Genomic DNA, 26,559 nt, shown 5'->3' on the forward strand with positions numbered 1-26,559 from the left:
ATGATTACTCACTTCCCATAACGTTTGCATCTGAAGAGGAAACTCCTACAAATGCATGTGCAATAAGATCAGTCACAAAGACAGCTGTGTCCACGCCTTTGTAATTACAGACTTTTTTAAGCCGAAAGAGGCATTTGCGATGCCGTTTGCTGTGAGAAAAACTTGTCCCTTCCTGTTCTATTTGTTTTTTGGAATAAAATGTCTTTTTTTTATAATGGATAAAGCAACCGTTGTCGAGGAGAATTTTGATTATTGATTTTTAAGTACTGCACAAAAATGTGTATTCATTTTATTGTTGAATTTAGAAAGTATAATTCTATGGACTTGAATTCAATACTGCTATTACGCTGCAACAGATATGTTGTGGATATCATAGCCCAGGGAGGTAAGTTATATAACTGACCATTGCCTTAAACAACAGATTTCCTACAGTTCCTTGTTTCACTCTTAAATATATTTTATCTGGTAAGTAGTCATTCCTGTAACTCAGTGGTTAGAACATTGCGTTAAAACTACTGTTTATTATCTTTTATATCTTCTATAAATGATCCCCTTAAGTCCAGCTTTGAGGTCTTCCATTTGACAAAATTATTTAAAAAAATTATAAACATTTACAAATACATAGTGATATATTTGCAATGAATATTTGAAGTCGTCTTCTTCCAAGGATAACATACCATATGATTGATACTATACTACATATTTCTACTCTGTAGAATGAGATATCGCTCCCACTAATACTACAAACTATCAAAAATCTATTAAAGGGCTATTATATGTGTCACCCAAACTTCCTGTTTCAACAGTATGCATCTATGCATAAAAGCTTGTCACGGTATTTCATGGGTCAAGGTATTTTCATATTGGTCTAAAGTCCTTTTTCTCTTCTTCTCTCTCTCAGGCATTCGATGCGTTTATCTATATATTTTTTGCACTGGAGATGGTGGTGAAGATGGTGGCCCTGGGGATCTTTGGCCGTCGGTGTTACCTTGGTGATACTTGGAACAGACTGGACTTTTTTATCGTCATGGCAGGGTAAGGGCTGTTTTCTTTCCACCTTTCCAGATACACCAGCCGTTCCAGCTCCAGGTTAAAGAGGGCCATGGAGATACAGAGTGTGCTTACTCCCAATATAAACATCTGAACTATGTGACCTGTAGTAATGGACAGTCCTTTTCAGCTCTTCTGAAAAGCAGTAGTGCCTGGTTTAAAAGAGGACTGAATGTTGAGCATTTACGCTTCATGTTTACCTCCAGATCGACTGATGTGTTGCCCCTATATAACCGTGCCCCACTGTTTATTTAGTACTGTTTTAGCTCTTTCCAGTTCTTAGCTAGAAGAAACAATTCAAAAGTGTGATATGTGATAATAATTTGTCAAACTTCTAAAGAGACTATACGTTTAAGAGCATCTTTTCCTTTGACAATGATCTCTGAGCAGAGAAGCATTAGATCAACAGGACAAACCTTGTAGGAGAAAAATAAAAGTTTTATTGTTGATGACACACAGTCTCTATCACACACACATCCCACACAAACTCGCAAGAGACAAACGCTCATCATAAGTAAAGGAGCTGAACAAATTGAAACGGTTTTTGATACGGGCTGTTAATACTTTATTATATGCTACATAAATTGGCTCTGCGTGCTTGTCGCAATCTTTCTTTCTTCTCATTAACCTGCTTATACATTCCTGTCTGCCTTTGCATGCCAATTGAGTCGCACATTCAAGTGGTATGTGCTAGCACAAGGTGAACAGCTTCATTCCACATTCATCAAAGCAGGATCTGCTGAGGCTGCGATTAGAGTCATTAAAACTTGATGGGCAATAATGTGGCCATGTGTGATGACAGACATACTGTAAGCCTGATCCACATCTGCCCTTCTGTTATGGGACAGATCTGTGCCATTGATATACACATTGTTTGCGTAGCTGGTTTTCTGTGTGGTGGACTTCTAATGTATGTTTGTTGATGGTAAAGTTCACCCAGAAATTAAAACTCTGTCATCATTTACTCACTCTCAAGTTGGTGTGGGGCACTATTCACTTACCATAGTACGTATTTTTTTGTGTCCAACAGAACTAAGAAATTTCTACAGGTTAGGAACTTGAGGGTGAGTCAATGATGACGTCATTTTCAGTTTTGGGTAAACTATTATATAGCGAAATGTTTTGGATGACTGATGGGAGAGGACATATACTTCAGTTTTTTCTTGCTTCCTACTACACCTGAATTTTAGACAAACAACTTATTGCAGGATTGCCTCAAAGTAGATTAGATTAGCTGGTACATATTTGGATACATAATTGTACATGTAAAACTTGAGGGAAAGGATTGTTGGAGATAAAGTAGGTTTGTTAGAAAATAGGTTGGCATTGCAGTTTCCAATGAGTTGCTGTTTAATTTGGTTCGGTCGACTTCTTTTTTTGCTCTGTCTGAGCATAATAGGCTTCTTGTGTAACTTAGTGTGACTACGAGGTATGATTAATGCAAGAGGTTCTTTACCATGCAAATGCAGGGGACTTGTTTTATGTATCTATTTTATTCAGTTATTAGCTGAATGGAAAGCCAAAGAGGGATGAATTTGTCCTACCCAACCGCACCGCGTTTCGACCACGCAGTGCCGATCAATTTATCTAGTGAGGCTGCACTGTCTGGCAGGGTATTTATGTAAACACAGCCGGCAAATGTGGGCCGTACTGTGTGACAGAGAGTTTTTGCTATTGTGTTATGCTTTCAAGTGCCATGTTTACTGTAGGAATAATGTACAGATGCAGATGGTCTTGTGTTACCCTGAAGGGGTTTATTTTGCGATATTAACTGGCTCGTGGTATATTATTCCACTTACTAGAGGACTGCTTACAAATTAAACAAATACATGGACATGAAATATTGATTTGAGTTGAAATGATGTACATAAGCTTGAAGCTAAAATAATAGTAAAAATACAAATTAGAAAGCAATTGACCTGGCAACAACCTGAACACTGCTGCAATATTACAAGATGAATCTGAATCAAGTGTACCAGAGAGCCTTGCAATATTCAACCACAACAGCATTTATCGCATTCGGAAACAATAAGGATCTCATTTAGAGAACAGGATTTGAAAAAATTAAGTTAAACTATACAACATCATTTATTTTATATGCAAATAAAGTGATTAACAGCAGTGTTTAGCGTTTATTTTGTTAAATTATTAACTTATAATTCTCCTTAGCAAATTTTGCAGTGTATGTGTTCCAGTGTGTGAGATCTTTTCTTGTGTACTCTTGGCTAATCCTGTTTTCTTTGAGGTCTTTGAGGCTATCTTCAACTACACACCCAGTGCCTCTTCCTCTCACACACACATTTCCTCAATGTTTTTAGTCTCTCAAAACCATCTCCCAAGCTCAGATTCCCATCCTTTTTTAGTCGGTATCTCTCTTTCTCTTCCGTCCCCACACCCACACACGAGTCATCATTTTTGCAGTCTCATTTCACAAGATGCACACAACAGTACACACACAGTCACCACTCACATTAACACTGTAGAAGGCTGCCGCTGCATGAAAGTGAGGCAGATGAAGGCAGAGCGGGAGAAAGAGGATGCAGAGAACAATTAGAGAGATGCTGCCCGTCGGCAGGTAGCTAATTACTCTCAGACACTCTGATTGATGAGTGCTGAAACGGCACTCCCTTTCACTCTTTCTCTCTCTTCGTTTTCATGCTCTGTTCTGGATTCATCTCTGTTTATTTATGTCTCTCTGCACAATACCTCACATATGCTGTGACTTTTTATATTTGTCATGTACTCTTGGCTTCCTTTTAATTTTTCCACTTTTCACTGGCACGCTCCATCGATGCCTGGCACAGCGTGGTTTATTTGTAATTCAATTATATTTTTGAAGATATGGTACACTCACCTGGGGGGGTCTATCTATCTATCTATCTATCTATCTATCTATCTATCTATCTATCTATCTATCTATCTATCTATCTATCTATCCAATTTACATATAATGATAAGTTAACAAATTTGTCTTGTTTGATGGCTTTTCTGCATAACAGATGTTGCTGTTCTATTGTGTGTTCCAAAAAGCCCTCCTGCTGTAATTTCTCTTTGTACTGTGTGCGTTTGTCTGTTTATGGTGTGGAGAACATATTGTAGGAAGCGTGATGTCTTTAAAGGGACAATTCACCCCACCAAAGATTCTGTCATCATTTTGTCCTTCGGTTGAGACGTTAAACCGAGGTCCTGACTCCCTGTGGTCATTAAAGATCCCATGGCACTTCTCCTAAAGAGTACGGGTAACCCTGGTGTCCTGGCCAGTTTCCCTCCACTGGCCCTTGTCAATCCTGACCTCCTAATAATCCCCACCCTCTGAATTGTCTCTGTATCTCTCTCCTTGCGCATTGTGCTGTGGCTGCCGTCGCATCATTCAGGTGGACGCTGCACACTGGTGGTGGTCGAGACGAGACCCTTTCATATGATTGTAAAGTTGGGGTCGGAATTGTTTGGTCCCTCACGATTCGATTCTGAATCAATTCTTGATGTACTAATTAGCATATTTAAGATGTCATCTCGTCACTTTGCGCTCAGAGTCAGACTAGTGTTGGTACTTTGGCTAACCTCTCTTAGAACTGTCACATATTGTATTTTAATACAATTGAGTGCCCAGTAAAGCCATTCTCATTGATGTATTCTGCTGTCAGACATTAAAACAAGTACATAATAATTGAATGCGACTCATTAGTGCTGTATGTTAAACTACAGTCGCTTCCACACATTGCCACATCATATGATAAAATCATCTTACACGTACATTAAAAGAGCAGTTATTTTAACAATATTAGTGTAGTCCCGTGCAGAGCACACTGCGCGTCTGTCTGGCTAACAAACTGTGCATATTTACAGTGCATGTTCATGTTACATATATGTATATATATATTTGAACTACCAGAAAGGCTCATTTGCACTGATGACTGTTCATTGCAGTACCCACTGTTTACACATGCATCTTTGCACTCCAGTACTACAACTAAATATGCAATAACTTCTTCCACTGCGCTGTCACTTAGATAGCTTCTGTCCATAATTTATTTGCACTACTCTGTATCCATTGCACTACTATTATAACAGCTACAAATTATCATTGTATGTACCCATCTGTAAATGTCCAGTTTATAGTAATAGCCACATGTATATTATGTTCATTGTACATTCCCAGCTGTGAACTACTTCCATAATACTGTGTTTTTCCTGCACTTTTGCAACCACTGTCTATCCTGCACTTGCCGATTTTGCACTTTTGTTTAGACAAAACTACATTTCATTGCGCTGTACTTTTTACATGTGTATTGACAATAAAGTTGAATCTAATGTTCTTAAATCCAAACAGTGACAGGTTTTGGGAAACGCTATTTTGCACTTACAGATAAGTCAGCTGCGGTATATTGTAGTAAATGTATTTCTCTGTTTCTCCCTGCCGCTCACTCACTGCACAGAGCAGCTGCAGAGAAAGACCATCCTAAAAATGTATTTCATTGATCTTGCAGTTTAGTTCTACAGAACTAAATGTATTTGGTTATCTCTCTTTCTCTATCCCTGCGTTTCAATCATCATACTAATTGTTGTAATAGTATTCGAAGGTAGAATTAGTAGGCCTATGTCCCAAATCATAGTATGTAGAAAATAGTATTCCAAAGATTCCCAGACGGTCTAATACTTCCGGTAGAAATTTGAAGTAAAGAATGATCACTCTCTAACGGCTGATATTACCCACAACCCACCATGAGTAGGCGGAGTTTAGTGACGCTCCACTGCATTAATAAATTATATAACTGATGCGTTACTAAATGAACAAATGTAAGCATACAGTAAACATTACATACGAAATAATGAATGAATAAATACCTTAATAGATAGAAGAGTTGTATTTTGATGTGTGTGACAGTTAATGGTCACAATGTTGTTTAGGCAACAACGGCCACTTCCGCTTCCTGTTAGTATCATGGCAATCACTTTTGCCATGCACTCAAAAGTACCTACTATTCCATCACAAAAACAGGATCTCCTATTAGGACTCGTTTAAGTAGGCGAATTGGAACACAGTGTATTGCTCTATGCTCCGCTGTGTTTGAGCATTAAATGTCTCTTGCAGTTGACTTCCGCAATCTTGGTTAAGAAAAGAAAAATCTTTTTTATTTGTGAATTGATTCGAATCGCTTGCAGATTGAATCGATATTCATTGAGAAAGATTTTTTCTCCCACCCCTATTGTAAAGCACTTTAGATGTACAGCAATATACAATAAAACTCTATATAAATGCTTCATTCATTCATTCATTTCCTCAACATCGAGTTGCTCCAAATCTGTATAAATTTCTTTGTTCTGATGAACACGGTGAAAGAATTCTTGCAACCAGACTGTTCTTTAGAAATTACAATAGTAGTCTATGGTGCATCAGAACTATTTGCTTTCCTACTTTCTTCAACAATAAAGCAATTTTTCCTACCATGGTAATCTATGGTGGCGAAGAATTATTTGGTTACAAGCATTCTTCCAAATATTTCATTTTTTGGTGAACTGTTCCTTTAAGCGTCGACCAAAGGGATTTCAGCCTTGAGATCAAAGAATTGTAGCCTGTGTGTGACGGTCACTCGTGTGTTTCCTATGCTGTGATACTAAATTACATTAATAATTTGACAAACAATACTTAATGTAATGTCCTAATATGAAGAAAGGTCATATAATCACAGAATTTTTGTGTATTACGTTGAGGGACCCCCTAATAGGGGCTAGCCATTAAAAGGTGTTTATGCAAATTGCGTTAATGGAGAGCTGCGAGATCCTGCTCTCTCAGGTAATCTCACTTTAGGACATTTCAATCGCCGCTCTGACATTTCCACTGATTCTACAGCACAAAAAGAAAAAGCGCTGCTGATATTTTTGGATCATCCAACGTGGTCAGTCTGACTTCTGAAGTGTGTGTGTGTGTCTGTGTGTGTGCGCGGGCATTTGTACCTATTTTTGAGTCTTAAGTGGAGCTGTTTTTTATTCATAATCAGGAACAGTGAAGAACTCAGAGTGCTACAGTGTTGTCCGATTATACTCTCATTGGCTGCACCCTGAAACAAAACTCATCATGTAGCGTTCTTCACTTTGCTCTCCAATCCCCTCTCTGATCCTCTATTCTAATCATATCTTTGTATTAATGAATAATTTATGTATGCTAATGAGCGGGCCAGCTGCTGGATGTGATTAGCAGGTGTTTATTGAGTGATTGACAGCACGCTGCAGGCTCTGCCTTCCTCGGCAGGCCCGGGCGTGAATAAGTAAAGATGTTGTGGAAATTCGAAATGAAAGAGGAGAGGAAATATTTTCTACATAGCAGATTGAGATTGAATGAGCAGGGATGGGAGAGGAAGTTACAAATGGCTTGATGCAATCACGGACTGCGTGTGAAACCAGCTGCGGAGTCAGTCAATGAATTTACGCAGTGTTTTTTTATGATGTGAGGTACCAAGTACATAGGAAACAGGTAGTAAAGGCATCATAATATCACAATGTCATTTAGTTTGAATTAGTTTGATTCAAGTGAGCTTAGTTATTGAGCATGTATTTAGTTGACTATGTATAGGTTTAAAAAGTATTTGTGACCCAGTCTGTAAAAGTCCCAAAGTCTATGAGAAAATGATCATCAAAGTTTGATTGATCTATAAATTTGACTATCATTTTCATTTTTGACATGGCCTTCCATATCAAGACTATTTTGTTACAGGATATTTTTTGCAATGCGACTTCATGTATCACAAGAAAATTGCTTTAGCTGAGTTTTCACAGGCAGGGTCACATATTTCAAAACTTTACTCGTGGCAGCCGATCACAGAACGGAACACATAGGATTGTGGGATATCACAGGCAAGAAATGAGATGGAGGAGGTAACTTGGAATACTGGATGTTATGTTATCATGCATCAATGTTTTCCTATTTCTTTGTACTGCCTGCAATGGAAAGGTGAAGCGTGTTTGAGTTAAGGGCGGTTTCACATTTGCACACCTGGGTTCGATTAACGTCAGAGTTCGGTTCATTTGGATGATGTGAATACTGTATTCCAAACCTGGGTCTGCACCCTCGAACTTTACCCCAGTCTGCTTAAAATGGGAGGTCTTGAGTGCAGGTCATGTGAACTCCAGTGCGCTTCGCTGCTGATATGAACACAATTGTACCAAATTGCAGAAGTGAACCGCTATTAATGACGTATTATTTGGTAAAAAAATTGTGCTTGTGTGTGTGTTTCAATCACTTTTCTGATGAGTGAGACTGACGTGCTCCAAGCAGAGAGCTGTAGGCCTATATCACATTTTTGTTTTTTGTCATTTTTCCTAATATGACAGTCTTTGGGTGTTGAGATCTGTTTTGTTATGAGCATTATTACAAATATCTTTCTCTGTGTTCATCAGAACAAAGAAATGTATACACATTTGGAACAACTCAATGTCGAGTTAATGATGACAGAATTTTCATTTTTGGATGTAGTATCACTTTAAGAGCATTTGCAGTAGATTTATAAGACAGACGAAAGTGTTGATACGTACTGAAGCTTTGGAAACAAAACGGTTCAAAAACATAAATGTATAAAAGTGAAGCGATCAATGTTATGCAATGTTTCGCATTGTCGTTACAAGTGACAGGGTAAACAGCTGCAGGCTTGATGACACAAACGACCACACGGTTCGGACCCGAAAATAATAATATGAACGCAGTCCAGCGGGGGCAGGGGGAGGGGGGAGCAATCGAACAAGGGTTCATACCAGGCAATCGAAATAAATGTGAAACCAAGCTGAGAGAACTGAAGAGAGAAGATAATAAAGAGAAGAGTAGGGTCAGTAGTTCACATCAAACTTTTGAGTTTACCTGAAGCCATGCTAGTCTGCAGCTTTTCCATCATTTATGATGGACACAGAGGAAAGCAGAGAATTCGAGTAAATGAAAAGAAGGGAATATTTTACATTAGCGTGAACAGTCTGTACATACATAGGGCCAACATAGATGCAAACTTGTTTTAATTATCCAACGCTTAGATGTTATGGAACTTCTCGCACCATCAATGTATTCAGACTTTTATTTCTTTCTCATAAGAAAATGTCTCCTGGATTTTGCGAGAATGGTTATTATTGCCCACTTTCTGCCCTTCTCCCAAAGTAGAATGCAGGTACCTGTCAGTGCAAGCCTGATTGACACGCTTGTGTGCACCTCATATACAGTCAACGTTGTGTGTGTGTGGTAGCTTCTCAGAGCTTTGCGAGCGCTGACACTCCTGTCAGTCAGACAGTTATTGACATAATGGGATTGTTAAGCGCGACAACAGCACTAGAGTCAGACATTCTTGTGGGGTAGTACGCAATGAAGGAACACTGTTAAAACGACCCGGTTGCCTCTCTTGCGGGCTCTCTTTTTGGCCTGTTTCCAGCTTTGAATTACTAAGTCGTTTCCCTAAGCCAAGTTATTTGGACAAATCCGTGTCACGGGGAGACCAATATCCCAGAAACCCTTTGTACAACTTTTATTAACATCCAGTCTCCTTGGTCCAGTCATAATAACGGGTTGCTTTTCCAATCAAGGCACGGCATGTCTACACCTGCCCATTGAAGTGCGCTGCTTGAAACCAGATGTTTTGTCTCCCTGGTATAGTTTAATTATCTCATTGTTTCTACTTGGTGGTGTTCTGTGATGAAAGCAAAGGGGTTAGAAATACCCGTCTGGATTTTACCCGTCCAATCAAACCCATGCGTAGATTGGATGCAAGCACCTCTTGAACTGTCCAATCACATAACTGTCTCTCCTGTTTAATTTAGTCTCCCTGCTGTGTACTTCATGAGACTCATTGGCGAGGAGAGGGATGAAGTTGAATGTTTCTCTTTTTTCAACTAAGTAGGCCTGCAAGAATTCTGAAGGACATCATTCACAAACGTTTAAATCACTTGTAATGTACCTTAAGTGTTTTGTTAGTATGTGTCTTCCCAGGAAATCGAACACACAATCTTTACATAGCTAGATCTGCCAATTCTGCTAAAAATACTTATTTGATTATTGCTTACAGATACAAGTTATATTGGTGGATATTTGGACTATTAAATAATATACAAATTTTAATCAAATAATTCACCAATTCCTTATTCCATAATTTTCTCAAAAAATCTTCTCAGAAACTGTTTTTTTTGGATGCTGGTATTACTAATAAGTTTAACCAGTCTTATTTTTTAGTTTGACAGATCTGAAATTGTCTTTTTTTTGGTGAATGACCAGCACCTTAACCAACATTGAAATAATGCTGGTCTTAGGGGTTTCTTTTAACAGTGCAGTCACGTTAAAATGCTACTGTACTATTTAATTATGCGAATGTGGGAAGGTTTTTTGGCAGTATAGCGGCTCTGGAGATCCGTGGAGTATTTCTCGCTGTGTGGTTGGGCAGACATGTTTAAACGGAGTGTGACTCCCTGTGCTGCGGCTTTGAGATGCTGTCATTATATTCTCAGTGACCATTGACTCATTCATCTCGTTCCGTGACTCAGCTCTCAGCTCGGATACATCACCACTGAAAATCACCTCATGGAGATGGGGGTCAAAGACAGGCTGTCCAGATTGGTGACATTGCGGGAAATGTGTCTGCTCGAAAACGGCCCCCACTTGGGTGGGATTAAATCTGCTGTGTGTGTATTTGTGTGTTTATCTGGTGTTTGCTATATAACAGTGTCTCGATGTGTTCTTCTTGGTGATGAACCATGCAGATTAAAGCGTCGATCAGCAGTAGATAATGTCTGTTTCTGTCTGGGGAAATGAAACCCTCTGGCCTCTATTTTTAAAAGCACTCAAGAACAGAGTACCTCAGGGCGGTTTGATAAGGAGAGCAATTGGGAACCGTCACACAGCGAGCGGCTCTCACATAAACGAGAGAGTCAAATATCCACCAATTCTGTTTTTGATATAGCACACATGATCAGACCGTGATGAAGAGTATTGTGCTTTTGTCTGCATTACAATGGCTTTTTTCTGGGGGCAGAGTGTTAAATGGAGGTGTCTGTCTGTGGTGCGTATATTGCTGGTCTGTGTGAAACTGTTTCACGCCTCCAAGCATGTGTTTTAGACTGAACCTGATGCTTGAGATGGACACTCATGGAATGCCAAATTTCTTTGAATTACTTATAAACTAGAGGACATGGGTTAAGCAGACTTGTTCAAAACCTTTCATGCTAAAAAAACCCAGACCAATACACATTGGATTCTATTGGTGGGATGTTATCTGGCAGATTATTTCTATTGGAATAATGCCCAGAATACACTAAAAAGGAATTTTGTCATCATTTACTCACCTTCGAGTTGTTCCAAATAAATGGAATAATGGAATAAATAAATGTCTTTGTTCTGATGAACGCAGAGAAAGAAATTTGGAAGAATGCTTATAACTAAACAGTTCTGACTTCCATAGTAGGAAAAATTACTTTATAATCTTTTTTTCTGTTGAACACAAAGAATGTAGGAAAGCAAACAGTTCTGGGGCACTTTTGAATGGCACTGTAATTTTTCCTACTATGAAAGTCAATGGGGTCCAAGAACTGTTTGGTTACAAGCAGTCATCCAAATATCTTTCTCTTGGTTTGACCCAAAAATAAATGCATTAAGGTTTGGAACAACTAGAGAGTATGGAATTCATGATAGGATTTTTGGGAGAACTGTCCCTTTAATGGAAACCATTAGTTTTTCTGTGAAGGTTTTTCTTGGGTTTCTATTGTTTTTTGAGCAGCGTTAGCTTTCAGAAATCCTTTTGATTATAATGACAATGTTAGATATGAGAAAATTGACTTCTCATGTTTACATAATAAAAGCTTAGTTTAGTTGCATATTAATATCCACTTACACTTCACTATTGTGCTAATACTATAAATACTGTAATACTGCTTTAAAGTGATCATATGACACGACTAAAACGAATAGTGTCGTTTTAGATTTAATGCAATGTGTTTACATGATTTAAGGTAAAAAACGCTGTATTTTCCACATACTATGCATGTTTGTATCTCCTCTTTGCCCCGCCTCTCTGAAACGCATGGATTTTTTACAAAGCTCATCGCTCTGAAAAGCGTAGTGATTGGTCGAATACTGCAAGCAGGTGACGGAAATGACATTTCCGTTGTGTTTTTTATTTCTTCTCAGGATGGTGGAATACTCCCTTGATCTGCAGAATATCAACTTCTCAGCCATCAGAACAGTTCGTGTACTCAGACCCCTGAAAGCCATCAACAGAGTACCCAGTGAGTACACACTCCTCTTCAATACCTGTGATCACCGATCTGCAAACCCGAGGGGGAAAACGTGCTCCAATTCAGCATGTGTGGGATTTTTCTGTATTGATGCCAAGTACCAAAAACACACTCATCTGTCAGCTCCAAACCCTGGCCTATCAAACCCACAGTAGCATGTGCTTGTGCAGCTTTGTGTTTGGCATGCAGATCGTCCAGAACAGAAGAGCTGGAATGAATGTTAACAGGATTTGAGAGCCACTACTTCTGCCACCGCCAATGGCATAGCCAGATTAATTCCTCCTGTAATTGAGTAGAAAAACAGTTGTCCTTGAGCAAATGCTATAATTCATATTCCTCTGTCTCGTGTTCATGCCCCTTCAAACAATGTGGCCGTTCTTTTAGCTTCCATAAGAAAACCAGGGTTTATCAATATTTTAGTGCCCGTGGTGTAACGCTTTAAAAATGAATGTTAACTGAATTAGCTTGCATTTGAATCAGCCGACTTGAGATTTGTTGAAGAGCTGGAACGTATTCTAGGGGACTGGTTCAAAGAAACGTTTCAGGATATGTGTGTAGGACCTTTGTGTGATAACCTTTGAATGTATGTACAGCGTGTGCAAGAAATGAAAGTGCATGCTCTTTCCAAATACATCCTTAATTTCGTGTACCGCTACCAAACCAGTATGTAGGCCCACACATAATTTAGCTTTTTTCCCAGTGGTTAAGATTTTTACTAGTCAGCAATACATTTCCAACTTTGACTGGAGAATATTGATGTGTCAAGAAAACACACATAAGCACCTGGTTCTGTGAAGATGTCTTCCGTTTGTGTTGCGTTAGCTCCCTGTTGTGTTTCCTCTAACCGCACACACACTGCTGTAATCACACGCTGCTGTTCTCCAATCAGAAGGGACACACACCCTTCATTCAATCCCAGCAGTGCTTCACAAATACACACGCACACGGACTCGCTCACACACAAACACACATTTGCATTCTCACTGATGCAGAAGTAAATACACAAATTAAGTTTATGACAAGATGGCACTGGGTGGTCTGTCATACTGACTCAAGTCGTTCTCTCAGTACCAGCACAAATGGTTGTAGGGTATATACCAATAAAAGCACAGTTAGAGAAAAATGTAAAACTATAACTGTGACTGGCAATGTGTGTAGGTAACGTAATGTCACAGTTTAGAAGGGAATCAGAGTATTCAGTGGGGAATAAAAATTGACACAAGGAAGCATCAAGGAAAAAAGGAAAGAAAATGAATTAGCAATGGACATGGAAAAGGTTGGTACCATTCCAATTGAAGACATTAGAGAGAAGTAACATGCATAATGAAACCTTTATGAGAACAGGAACATTTATCAAAAACGAAAATGTGGCCATTGATTTCATGTGTTGTTTTGATTTCAAGTAATTCTGTTTCTTGTGTGCAGGTATGCGTATTCTGGTCAACCTGCTGCTGGACACTCTGCCCATGCTGGGAAACGTGCTCCTGCTCTGTTTCTTTGTCTTTTTCATTTTTGGCATCATTGGAGTGCAGTTGTGGGCTGGACTGTTGAGAAATCGCTGTTACCCGGAGGAGAACTTTACCCTGTGAGTACTGCGGGCGATTGTCATTTATTTTCAATTAGTCCTAAGGCTAAGACTTATGCTCAGGTTTTGTGAAGATTTTCAGTCTGGACTTGTTGCAGAAAGTCTGCGCAAGTCTGCAGATTTATCAGTTCTATCTGAAACGTTCAAAAGTCTGCAAATGTATGATGTCTAGTTAAAAGAAAATCTGTTCAGATTTCAAAATCAGTGTATTTCAGCCATTAGACTCTGTAATAAGGTTCCATAAAAGGCGGGAACCGGTGAACATTCAAATAAAGTTTTAATACAATAATCAAACAAAAACACGTAAGTAAAATACCAGCTAACACCTCACGGCAGTCCTGTCGATTCGTCCTTTTATGCTCCCGAAATCCTCTTTGGGAGATGCGGGACCGGTGCGTGCACAGCTGATTTCCACTATCACTCACTCTTCCTCGCTACAGAATCCAAAGTGAATGTCAAACTTTATTATCTTTGAAAACTGTGATCTGACAATTGGCTGTTTTTGTACTCTTTGAGGTCCAGCTGAAAAGTCTTGTTTAGAAGGTAACAGAATAGTAGAATGAGCACTTCAGAGTATTGAATCCACACTTTGGATTAATTGGGATGCCAGGTGAGGTTTACAAGGGTAAAGAGATCAAATTTAGAAGAACGGATCTTCTAAGTTATTTCAACGCTGATCTGACTCGTACTGTATTTCAATCGTCCCCTCTCTTCTCAGAGAGCAATGGCTGTGTCATTTCAAGGCCACATGTGATCAATAAACAAATTATCCATTCGACTCCATGTAATCCGTACCACATTTCTAAATGCGTTTCTCTGTTCCTCTCCAGCAGTTATTCAGATTCACCCGTCCTCTCACTTTCATTTCTCCTCTGCATCCTTTCAGTGTAATCTTTTCGTTTCTTGTTTTTTACTGTCTACCTGCCACTAAAAATGCAAATGTAGTTCTATCCAGTCGTTGGCTCCAGTTGATTAAAACTCAGATTGGCGTCCATATTCATGAGTGGGTGTCTGCCTGAGGTTACCGTGCCAACCGCGGTCTGCCTGCCTCTCAGTGCTCTGTGATTGGATTTGAAAGCACTCACGGTGCATGGCGGTGTGTGAAGCAGCGAAACGGTGTGTTTGTTTCTTTGTGCTTGTGATAAAGAAGCGTATGTCTGAGTTATGACTAAGTGCTGAGGTTTGATTGTCATATATTGTCTTGTAGCGGTATATTAACAGACTGGCACTACAGTCAGAGAATAATGTATTGCATTTTAATAGAGGGTCTTTCACGCTGTCTTTCTCTTGTGAAATCATCTGATGTTCTTCTGCATTGATGAGGGGTTTGTCACCTTGCAATAAATTATAATATAGAATTGATATATATATATACTGTATATATATATATATATATATATATATATATATATATAAAGAGTTTGGTTTCGAAATGAGAGAACTTTTAAAAATTTATGTTTTTTATAATGAAAACATGTTTTTATTGTTTTGTTTTATTAGTCTGTATTTTTGTATATTTTTGTATATTTTGGTCATTTTGGAACCAGACTCTTCATATATATATATATATATATATATATATATATATATATTTCCCTCCTAGTTAACCTGTACCTACTTTTCCCACAGTCGCCAGACTCCCCACTCAACACCACTTCACATTAAATCCACTTCTGTCAAAATGACATTCCATCAGAGGGGTCATAGCATCATGTGTTTTGTAATCAATCAGTGTTCAATCCAGTTATTTTATTGATTGATTTATTTTCATTGTTGTTTAACCCTTTTAAGCATATAGGTCACTACATGAAAGCCTTTAAAAAGCCATTTCTTGCCTATATATGGGTTTTTATGGCATAGTTACGCATAAACCACCAGCGCATCATCCTTCACCTGTACGTCATCTCTTTAGATGTTAACTCAAAGGACATCTAAACATATGTTTTAAAAAGATATGTCAAATACTAATATAAACACATAGTACCTATTTATGTATTATTCGGTTGTCATTTTTAACTAATATCTTTTAGTTTTAGTTGTCATGTAATTTTTTTAATGTTTATAAATTGATGTATACGGGATATACCGCGCAGCCTGACAAACCCATTAAGAACAAGCAGGTTCTCATGTTACGTCGCATCCAGTGTAAACACGTTACGTTTTTCAAATTTTTAGGTATATATTTTGAGTTCAATTGACAGAAATGTTTTAAGAGCTTTTAGTTTTAGTAAACAATAACAACCCAGGTTTCTGTATCAAAAAGATGTTGAAGCACTAGCAGAGATTTTTAAATACAGTCTCTGTGGAGACTATAAACAAATTAGACACAGAAGTTCAAAGGTCCCTAAACTTCGCTGGGTTGCACAAGATAATCCGAGTGAACAGACTGAACCCTCTAAAAGTCATCGTTCAGTACAATTCCCAAACTGCTCTTTGGTGCTCTTTTTATTGTGCATTCCTTAACACCTACCCACCCACGACGACTCCACAGACAGCATTCGTCCGTCAGTGGTCAATTATCTCTATGTGCGGGAGCGCTCTTATTGGCAGTGGAATGGCATTTTGTGCCACAGCGGGTTATAGCAGCTGGGTTGTGCATCTCAGTCCGTTGCCATGCTGTGCCCAAGCCTTGGCAGTACACTAACATCATTCACACTCCAGTACGCCTTACAGAGCCCTGACAGACCTACTGATTCTCTCTCTCTTCCCCTCTCTCTCCCAACCAACCCCCCAGTGGTTGCGGTACTGCTGAGCTCTTTAAGGAAAGCAGTGCCGTGTGGTCCAGTCTGACAGTCATGTTGAAAATGGAGCTGACGTTTATAGCAGAAATCTCAGCATGTGCAGCACAGTCCCCGTGGGGGGATTCATACATCTCTATGATGGTTTGATGCATTGGTTCAATTTACCATATCACTGTGGCTTTTGATTAGTTTTGCACGTGTGTGTGTCTTTGGACACTTTGAAATGTACATACGTGTGTCCTTGTGTGTAGCCATCCACGTGAACGTATTTCACCACAATGGACTACCTAGACAAATTGTTTTTCTGGCGCGGTCTGACGTGTCCAAGCTCATTACAGGTGTTTTGGGCTCTTAGGTTGCTGTGTGTCGAAGGGCAAAGAAATGTCCTCCAAGACAGCAGAAATATTCTTGGCATTTATTGAGCTGTGTGTCTGTGGAGAAGTCCTCCATCCAAAAGGGGCGAATTACACCCTGGGGATGATGAACCAATCCTTTCTTGGCTTCCAATGCCTCCGACATGGCCGTCTTGGGAGCTTTGTGTGTGCGCGCGTTTAGATTAACTGTCTAGACTGCAAAGCAAAGGGAGCATTGATTGGTCAGTGTGACGATGGCTTGCATGGTGGGTGAAAAAATATGGCCGTGCATAAAACTTAAGTGTAGGTGGTATGACAAATGGGGTCGAATGTGTGTAAATTTCTTCATATTTGTGGATGTGTGGGGTTAAGTGTCAGAAGCGGGAGAAGAAGATAGAGGGAAAATAGTCATTGAGACCCTGTGATATGTATGAGAGTATGAGTAGCTAATGGAAACGGTTATTTCTGGGCAGTAAAACACTGTGATTAAGGAGCAAGCTGCCCTCAATGGGTCACTTCCAGAGAAATGCGCTTCTTACACGGGTTCACACGCGCACGCACATTTGTCTTTTGTAGAATAATTTTAGACTGGATGCCATTTCGGTGTACTTGCAGTCCTACATACTGTAGACATAGGTTTCTTTTTTTAGGTTGTATGACTGGAATCTGTGCATGCTTACAATGTAATTGTTGTTTGTATAAACATTGTTCCGGATTTTCCATCCAAAACTGAATCCATATGTTGCCATGGTTGCAGACATGATTAGAGATATAAGGAGAACAGAAAATGCGTATTGATAGAGAAAGGAAACTGTTGTTTTTCCATGGTGACTCTACTGCAGGTCCGTCTACGTGGCCCCAATCCAGGATCAGAATCGGAAAAGAGGGACATCCGTGTAGTGCACTTAAAACTATTGTGACGACTAATCACACAAAATGTGATTCAAATTTCATTTGTCAAAAAGGGTTGTTTTTATGGTATCTTACAATAGAGTTCTGTGATTGTGAGTCTATGCTAACACTATGTATTGTCATTGCCAAAGTATTGTAAAAATGCCAGTCATTGCAACTGTTTTCTGCTTTATTTATTTCATATACTTAACCTGCTTGACAAATCTATAGACTGAGTGTCTAGCTGTGTGTGCGTGCTTGTACATCTATCTTTATGAGGACCAGTTTGAGTTTTAGACATTTTGGCCGGTCCTCACTTTCTCAGACCCCTTTAAAGGGCTGTTTGAGGGCCAAGACCTGGTTTTATGGTTTAGGTCATAATTAGGTTTAGGTTAAGTTTAGGGTCAGAGTTAGGGTCAGGTACTCAGGTCTGATAATTAGGGTTAGGGTAAGGGGCTAGAGATTGCATTGCGTCAATGTATGTCCTCATAAAGATAGCTGTGCAAACATGAGCGTGTGTGTGTGTGTGTGTGTGTGTGCATTGCAACAAGTGTACCTTGTTGTTTTGTTTACTAGCAAATATAGCTTCATATTATAAAAAAAGGATACAATTCATTAAACTGAAATTCTCAAGGATGGTGATTGTTATTTTCACATAATTTCCATGAATGAGGCAAACAGAACCCAGATGCAAACAGGGGGATAACAACATTTTTATTTAAACAAGACAAACAGGGAAAAACAAAAGCCCACGAGGGGCAGACTTGACTTGACTTGACTTGACTTGACTTGACTTGACTTGACTTGACTTGACTTGACTTGACTTGACTTGACTTGACTTGACTTGACTTGACTTGACTTGACTTGACTTGACTTGACTTGACTTGACTTGACTTGACTTGACTTGACTTGACTTGACTTGACTTGACTTGACTTGACTTGACTTGACTTGACTTGACTTGACTTGACTTGACTTGACTTGACTTGACTTGACTTGACTTGACTTGACTTGACTTGACTTGACTTGACTTGACTTTTAGAAGGACCAAGGTTTAACATTCCACAATAACAGACGAACCAGCACAAGACTCAAAACACAAGGGCAATAAATAGGGTAGAAACTAAGCGGGATAACGAGGGCAGGCAGGTGAGGGGCATGAAACAATTGACAAGACGATTAACGAGGTGACGAGGGGGCGGGATCTAGAGACAAGACAGGAGAGTACATGGCACATCAAAACAAACTATGGTCATGTGCTTCCACACAAAACACTTGGGACTGTCATGATCCTGACACAAGACTAGAAAAGCATGAACGAGAGAGCCAGGAACATGACGATAATATATTTATAGGTAATATATTTTTGTGCTCTGAAACATCAGGAAAATCAGGGCGTTCCTGTCGGATCATGCCTCTGACAAACCAATAGTGTTTAGACAATAATGATTACAAAATGAATTTTTGTAGAACGCACTTGGTAATGCACTTTTATTTCTTCTGACCTCAAACACTTACTTTACACAAAAAAAGCATGACTTCTGTTCTTCTCTTGTCTTCTTCCTAGCACACCTGGCATAACTCTTCCCACCCCATATTATCAGCCTGAGGAGGATGACGAGCGGCCCTTCATCTGTTCGCTGCCCCAGGATAACGGCATCATGTCCTGCAGAGACGTGCCCACTCGGCGAGAGGGTGGACGAGAATGCTGTCTGGATAAAGAAGATGCACTGCACCGTCAGGCCCTGGGCCTCAGCGCGGAGCCTCTGGTTAATGGCAGTGCCTCCGCCATGGGGCTCTGTATCAACTGGAATCAGTACTACACCCGCTGTCACACTGGACACACAAACCCTCATAAAGATGCCATCAATTTCGACAACATTGGTTATGCCTGGATTGTCATATTTCAGGTATACGCTGGAGTCTGGTGGCATCTTGTCGAAGATTTTGAATATTGCCATGTATTTTATTCTTTCCCTGTTACTTTTTTCATTATTTCTATACACTTCTTTTACACTTGTATTTCTAATGAAAAGTTGTTAATGCTTTTGTATCATTCTACAGTGTGTTTTCTGTAAAGCTGCTATGCAACAATGCAAAATTGTAAAAGCGCTATATAAATTTATGGACTGAATATGGTCTGGTTTTCTGCAGGTGATCACTCTCGAGGGCTGGGTGGAGATCATGTACTACGTCATGGACGCTCATTCCTTCTACAACTTCATCTATTTTATATTCCTCATTATTGTAAGTCTTGTCTTTACAGACCTCAAAACTGAATGTAACTCCTACAGCTTTTTCTTTCGCTCTAACTTCAGCTCGAAGTTCACAGCTTTTTAAATCATTTTTAAGCCAACATTCACTTTATATTTGAACAAAATTTCCTTTTCTGTAGTTATATTTAAAATGTTTGTTTAAATATAATGTTTGTCTGTGTTTTATATGATGTATTTAGTCTTCAAGAAGCATGAAATTTTGTGAACTATAACATGGCCACAGGGTGAACTGGATGTTTGGTCCCTCTTGTAAGAACACAAAGGTCACCTCAGTCCCTAGGACACAACCACTCAACTCCAAATCCTACATCACACCACTCAAACTTTCATCTCACCTAAAAATGATTTACTTTGTCTCATCTGAAATAAACACCTTGTGAAGTGGAAATCTGGATGCATATGTAATGTTTGGAGTACCATCTGTAAACTCAAACATAATCTGGTAGATTTAATGTTAGGCCACGTAACAGGAAATAGATTTTTAAGTGCTTTCTCATTTTAATTAGCTTCACCATATGGTATGTTGGAACCAAAAGCATTGTTTTGATTTTGAAATAAGAACCAGTAATACTGTATGTAAATGGTTTTATTTTGCTTGCATTACTCCAGTTGGACAGATAATCTTACCGAATGTTTCCTACAGATGCGTCTGTTCTTCAAAGCTTTTATTGACAGACCAGAGTTAATCTGTGCTAGTCTTAGTGATACCATGAAGCTTTCATAGATGCAGATATTAGCTAATCATCACATTTAAGAGTAGGCAGTGTCATGGAGATCGATGAGGCAATGAACAACATTGTGGTGAATCAATAGCTGGACATACTAAAGTGAATTTATCTTTGCGATGCCGCGAAGGAGCCTATTCTCGCTCCGCACCGGCCCCGTTTTCTGAATGGTACAAACAGCAGTGAACAAGACAGGCCTGCAGTTAGATCTGCTTTGGATAACATCACGTCCAGAGATTAAAGTAGAGAGAGAACGAAGGGAAATGCCTGAGGATAAGTCGGAAAAAGGATCTGAGGCTGAGCAACAGCAGGAGACTGAGGGAATGACAGAGGAATTGAACAGATTTAGGAATGGAGACGCTGAGGTCCAAAAGTGGAGACGCCTGCTGATATTTGTTGTAGTCGTTTTTGCTTTTCTTCACCTTTCTTGCGATCGAGCGTCTGCTAGACATCACACAGACATCTGACGGATCTGCTTCGAGACACCGAAAGACATTTTAGACTACCAAATAGCAAGTGGAGGAAGATGTGTGTGTTTGTGTGGGTGTGTGTTGCTAATCCTGTGTAGGTCATTGGAGTGCAAGCATTAGCATTTAATTACAGCCCATCACACTTGCAGACCCCCGCTGTTGTCTCGGCAGTCTCGCGCACTTCCTGACTGAGACCCTGCCACCCAGACACATACACCCTGCTAAGCCGTCATGTGATCCTTCCCAGCATGCACCAGCACACAGCTTGTACAGTGACTGCTAATGCGTTAAACTGCGGGTATGCGAAAGTGATGTCAGGCATAAAAGATTCATTTTTTATTCCTCATTTTAGATGATTGTCCTGTTTATTCTGCCCTTTTGAAATCGTAACATTTATCAGTAAACTTTTGTTTCTTTAACAGTTTGAAAAAATAAGCAGTCAGTGTGGGGTCTTGAACCCACCTGCATTATGCTGACCGAGTCCCTCTGAAAAAACAACAAATCCTATAATCACTTACAATATATAAGCAAGCAGTATTTACATCTTTAGTCAGTTCAAATTTGCTAAGCTTTAGTTATGCAGTTTCCAGTTATTTGTGGTTTGAAAGCAGTATGCCCCACGTCATTTAAGCTCTTTAAGGGAATAAGACGTACCTTTTCACCGTATTTGTGTCCCTGGGCACTTTTATTTACTTCTTTGACGCTCTGCTCTGTCTGTAACCAGGCAACAACACAGCCAGCCACCGCTACCTGTAGAGAGTGGGCCATAGTGTGCCGACAGAGCCTACACCCCACCGATGTGCATCTATTCACTTGCATTCACTTCTATTGAACATCGGAGCAATTAATTCAGGCTCGGCTTCTCCGTGCCCGGTTTTTCCTCTTCAGCTGTTTGCTGAAGGACCGCTGTGAATGAACCGGCTGAACAGAAATAATTAAATTAAATACATTGTCTCTGGTAACACGGGCTACAAAATATTAACTAATTCTGTTACATGTTTGGCTTGCTGCACTGGTGTCGTGGGACGAGGGCGACTGCATTGTTTTCCACAGTTGTCTTAAACATGATTTACATATTTAGATATGGTATGTTGTCTTAGTAGGTGGACATTTAGGGGAAGGAAAGATTTGTTCTGTCAAAATGAGCACGATAATGAAAGGTTAGTCTCTACTTATTGTTCATACTTCAGACAGGCAGTTTTAATGTCACCTTGCCTGCAGTCAGGCCCCTTCATTGAAATTACAGCATTAAGTATAAATAATCACCTGTCATATTTAATCAAAGGAATACTCACTAACCACCATCTCTCTGACCGACCTTTCTTTCTTTCTTTCTTTCTTACCATCTGGTTAGAACATGGTGTTAAATACAAAAATTGTTAAGTGGTACGATCCTATTTTGTGTATAAGTAATAAACACCACAAACAGAAGAGAGAAGCTTTCAGTGTGTCAAATGTACATACAGTACAAAAGAATGTGGAGGAGCTGCCAAACAGACAGAGGATTGCAGGGAAAGAAAGTGTCTCTTTGGATAAATCTGTGATAAGTCCAGGTGAGCGGAGCAGGTCCAGCTGTTGATTTGAAGTCCAGTCACACATCAGAGAAGAGCAGATGTGAAGGCAGGGACACACCTGCACAGATGCCCTACATCCTCCCACACACACATCCGTCCAGTACTTTTCTCCTCCTCCACCTCTCATCTGTCCTCTCTGATCCCCACTTCACATGTGGCTTTATTTTCATTAAGACCTGAGGTCTGCACATGTGTGTTCTCTCTGTTCTGATGAGTCTGGAACCGGCTTGTCCTCAATGGTTCAAATGATTGGCTCCCGCTATTAATCCGTTTCACATTGGCAGAAGGATCTAGTTTTTCTCGGTGAGGACTATAGATATTTGGAGGTTTTGCTACTATGAAACAGCCTGATAATTATAGCACATCAAAGCCAGAGAGGTACGGGCGCATACACAACAGAACAGGCTCTTGTTTGGGCGTCTGCTGACTTCTTCAAGCATAGGGTCCGTTTATAGCAGCTCATCTAGACAGCTATGGTCGGCGCTTATGCCAAACACTGCGGCTGAGACTACATCTGAGGATTTTGCTATCATGCTGGATATTTAAAGCTGATTGAATTTTACACTCACAGTAATAACCTGTGAGCTGGGAACCGAATGTAATGCACTTTTTGTTGTATGTGTAAAATGTTTACTTTGTTTACTCAAATTAGTTCTCATTTTTAGTTCTTATTTACATTTTTATACAAAATGTACATGTGAAGTTTTTAAAGATCTCTTCCACCCTCTCCCTGGAGCAAACTCACAGAGGAGGGTTTAGACTCTTATGCACGAATATCTCAGATTAAAAACCTGCTTTTTATTCACCAAGCGCCTGCAATCCAGTTCTGCCAAGCGCCAAATGTGCTGAAATAGCACTGATTGTTTCAATGAAGTCATTATCATACTGTTCTGCAAAACGCACAACCTTTCTTTGCAAATAGACTCACAAAATTGAGCCCTGTTTGCCTTGCCTATTACTGCCTGTGGAGTTTTGTAAAAAAAAATATGGTTGTGTACATTTCTAGCGATCAAGGCAGTTGTAATTTATCAAGCGATGGAGATGCGCATACAAACCGGGCCTTTTTGTGCTGTTACTTCATTTGTGTAATTGTATTATTAAATCAGGTGTTTAATCAACACAGAAAAACAAATGTGCACACAAATGACACTACCAATATGCACGATTCACTGTTATTTTCTCCTTTTTTAGATTGGATCTTTCTTCATGATCAATCTGTGCCTGGTCGTCATTGCTACGCAGTTTTCTGAGACCAAACAGCGTGAACACCAGCTAATGCAGGAGCAGCGCGCTCGCTGCCTGTCCTCCAGCACATTGGCGTCGCTCGCAGAGCCCGGAGACTGCTATGAGGAGCTCTTCCAGCTGGTCTGCCACATCCTACGCAAGGCCCGACGCCGCTCAGCCGCCCTTTACTACACGCTCCGTGGCAAAGCCCCTCCCCCTGGGGGAGGAAGGGGGCGAGGTAGGGGAGGAACGGAGGCGGTTGGAGGAGGAGCTAATGTGAATGGAGGAGAAAGACACCATTGCCACTCAGCTCAGAGTGAGTGGGGAGGGGGGGGGGGCAGGAAGAGCGGGACATGAGTCTGCAAAATAGCAGTGTGCCATGAAAATTCTTTGACCATATAGTGAATTATCAAATAAAACCACGAGAACATTCAAAGGTGTTTGCTTTTACAGCCCAATGACATTTTGATTCCAAGCGCATGCCATTTGTCCAATAAACGGTCTGGCGAACATTTTATTGTATTATTTGAAAATGTCAAACACATTTGTTGAGTTCCTATCTCCTATTTTGTCTTGTAGCGGCTCACTGTATTAACGAAAGCAAGTTGGACCACAGCTCCCAAACTCTCGAGAACACCGTTTCTCTCTCTGTCACTCCAAATCCGGAGGAATGCTCGCAGTGTGCCGCGGCCCTGTCGATCAAAGAGGGATCGGGGTCGCCGGACCACTCGGCCAATGGGGAGGATGGAGGGAGTGAAAGGGATGTGAACCCCTTGGATGAGAGGGAGGATGAGCAACACACCGAAGAAATGCAAAAGAGCAAACGCACCTGTTTGGTGAAATGTAAAGACCTTTGGGATGAAATGAGAGTGAAACTTTGGGGTATCGTGGAGAGCAAGTACTTCAACAGAGGGATTATGATCGCCATCCTTATCAATACAATCAGCATGGGCATTGAGCACCACAACCAGGTAATTGCACCCACGGTACAGTCGGTTCATATAATGAATCGGCTCTAAAGACTTGTTCAACCTCATCATGTCAGATATTACTGTAATAGCCGACTCTTTCTGGGGCGCTGATAGTCTTCACAGGGCCTGCCATTCAAACTAATGAGAGCATGTGGAAAGGCCTTTGGAGTCTTGTTCAATTTTTTTTGCCATGAAAGTGCACTTAATTATCTTTTGAAGATGTAGATATCTCATATACACTGCACACTGCTTCCCTCTCTCTCTCTCTCTCTCTCTCTCCCTCATCCGCCCCCTCATGTCTTTGCTGCCTCGCCTGCACTGGGGCCTGTTTTCTCTTCTCTGTGGGCACTAAAAATAACAACAAGCACAAAGAGTCACCACCGGCTTTCATTACACAGCATTTTTAACTCACTCAACATTCAGACTCCGAGACATCTTGTAAAGGCAGCCCACACAAGCGCGCAGAGAAGTCCCTGTACACGCGTACATAGAAACAGCATCTGAGCAACTAGTCCTTTTGTCACGGGATGGACGGAAGCGTTTCTTGTGTTCAGTGTTCTGATCGTTCTGTGAAACTATGTTTTGTCATGACTCTCTTATGAAATCATACTGATTCGGTATGTTTAAGCTTAACTACCAAACAAATGTGGGTGTGGGTTTGTCTCGCACGCAAACGCAGATCAAACAAAGTGCCAATGTGCACGATCCCACAACTCTGTAAAAAACTGCAAGTTTGCAGTCACGAGTCTGCAGGTATGAACCATCCTGCTTTTCAGTTAATTCTCTATGGGAGGTGAGTGAGTGGCAGGTGTGTGCAGGGGATTGTGGGATTGACAGCAGAGCTAGTCATTTAAGAAACAAAAAGTTGAAAAGGGCTGAACTTTATGGAAGTAGTTAAAAAATGTGAGGTGTCATGAATTTTGTTTAAATCTGTGGATAGTGAGTTGATGGGGCTTCAGTGCTGAAAGGTCCAGTGTATTAAATCTAGCGGCATCTAGTGGTGAGGTTTCGAATAGCAACCACACGGCTCACGTACTCCACCTCTCTGTGTTCTGGCTGACACAGAACTAAGATGTCGTCATGTTTTCGCTTATTTCCTGAAGGAGATAATGTATTTACGAAAGGTGAATTACATGTAAGAGAACCCACAGTGTATATATCTATAAATAGCTCATTCTAAGATAATAAAAACATAACGCTTCATTAATTATGCTTTTTATACACCTCTGAAGACATATTTATGTATATTATATTGCATTTCTGTGATCCCTGTGATCAAACCCTTGACCTTTGAGTTGTTAAAGCAATGCTCTACCAATTGAGGTTCAGAAACACAGCAGTGAATAAAGACCAGCTGACAGCGTAGTCTGGAGGAAGATGAAGAGAAAAGAACTTATAAAAATGGAACGGGGGAGATGAAGCCATGGGTGTTTTCTCGCCGGATTGTT

The 26,559-nt window shown here is 40.2% G+C and overlaps 1 protein-coding gene across 2 annotated transcripts in view; it reads left to right on the top strand.

The window, feature by feature from the left end:
* cacna1ia (calcium voltage-gated channel subunit alpha1 Ia) overlaps nt 1-26,559 on the top strand; it is a 77,606-nt gene that overhangs the window by 7,464 nt on the left and 43,583 nt on the right. For both annotated transcript variants that reach the window (XM_056752974.1, XM_056752975.1), the window contains exons 2-8: nt 902-1,035; nt 12,197-12,294; nt 13,729-13,888; nt 19,439-19,781; nt 20,026-20,118; nt 24,108-24,456; nt 24,720-25,111. In XM_056752974.1, the coding sequence (XP_056608952.1) occupies nt 902-1,035; nt 12,197-12,294; nt 13,729-13,888; nt 19,439-19,781; nt 20,026-20,118; nt 24,108-24,456; nt 24,720-25,111 (1,569 nt within the window). The remainder of the gene's footprint in view (nt 1-901; nt 1,036-12,196; nt 12,295-13,728; nt 13,889-19,438; nt 19,782-20,025; nt 20,119-24,107; nt 24,457-24,719; nt 25,112-26,559) is intronic.

This window comes from Triplophysa dalaica, chromosome 7, assembly GCF_015846415.1.
Source record: "Triplophysa dalaica isolate WHDGS20190420 chromosome 7, ASM1584641v1, whole genome shotgun sequence".
Lineage (NCBI taxonomy): Eukaryota > Metazoa > Chordata > Actinopteri > Cypriniformes > Nemacheilidae > Triplophysa > Triplophysa dalaica.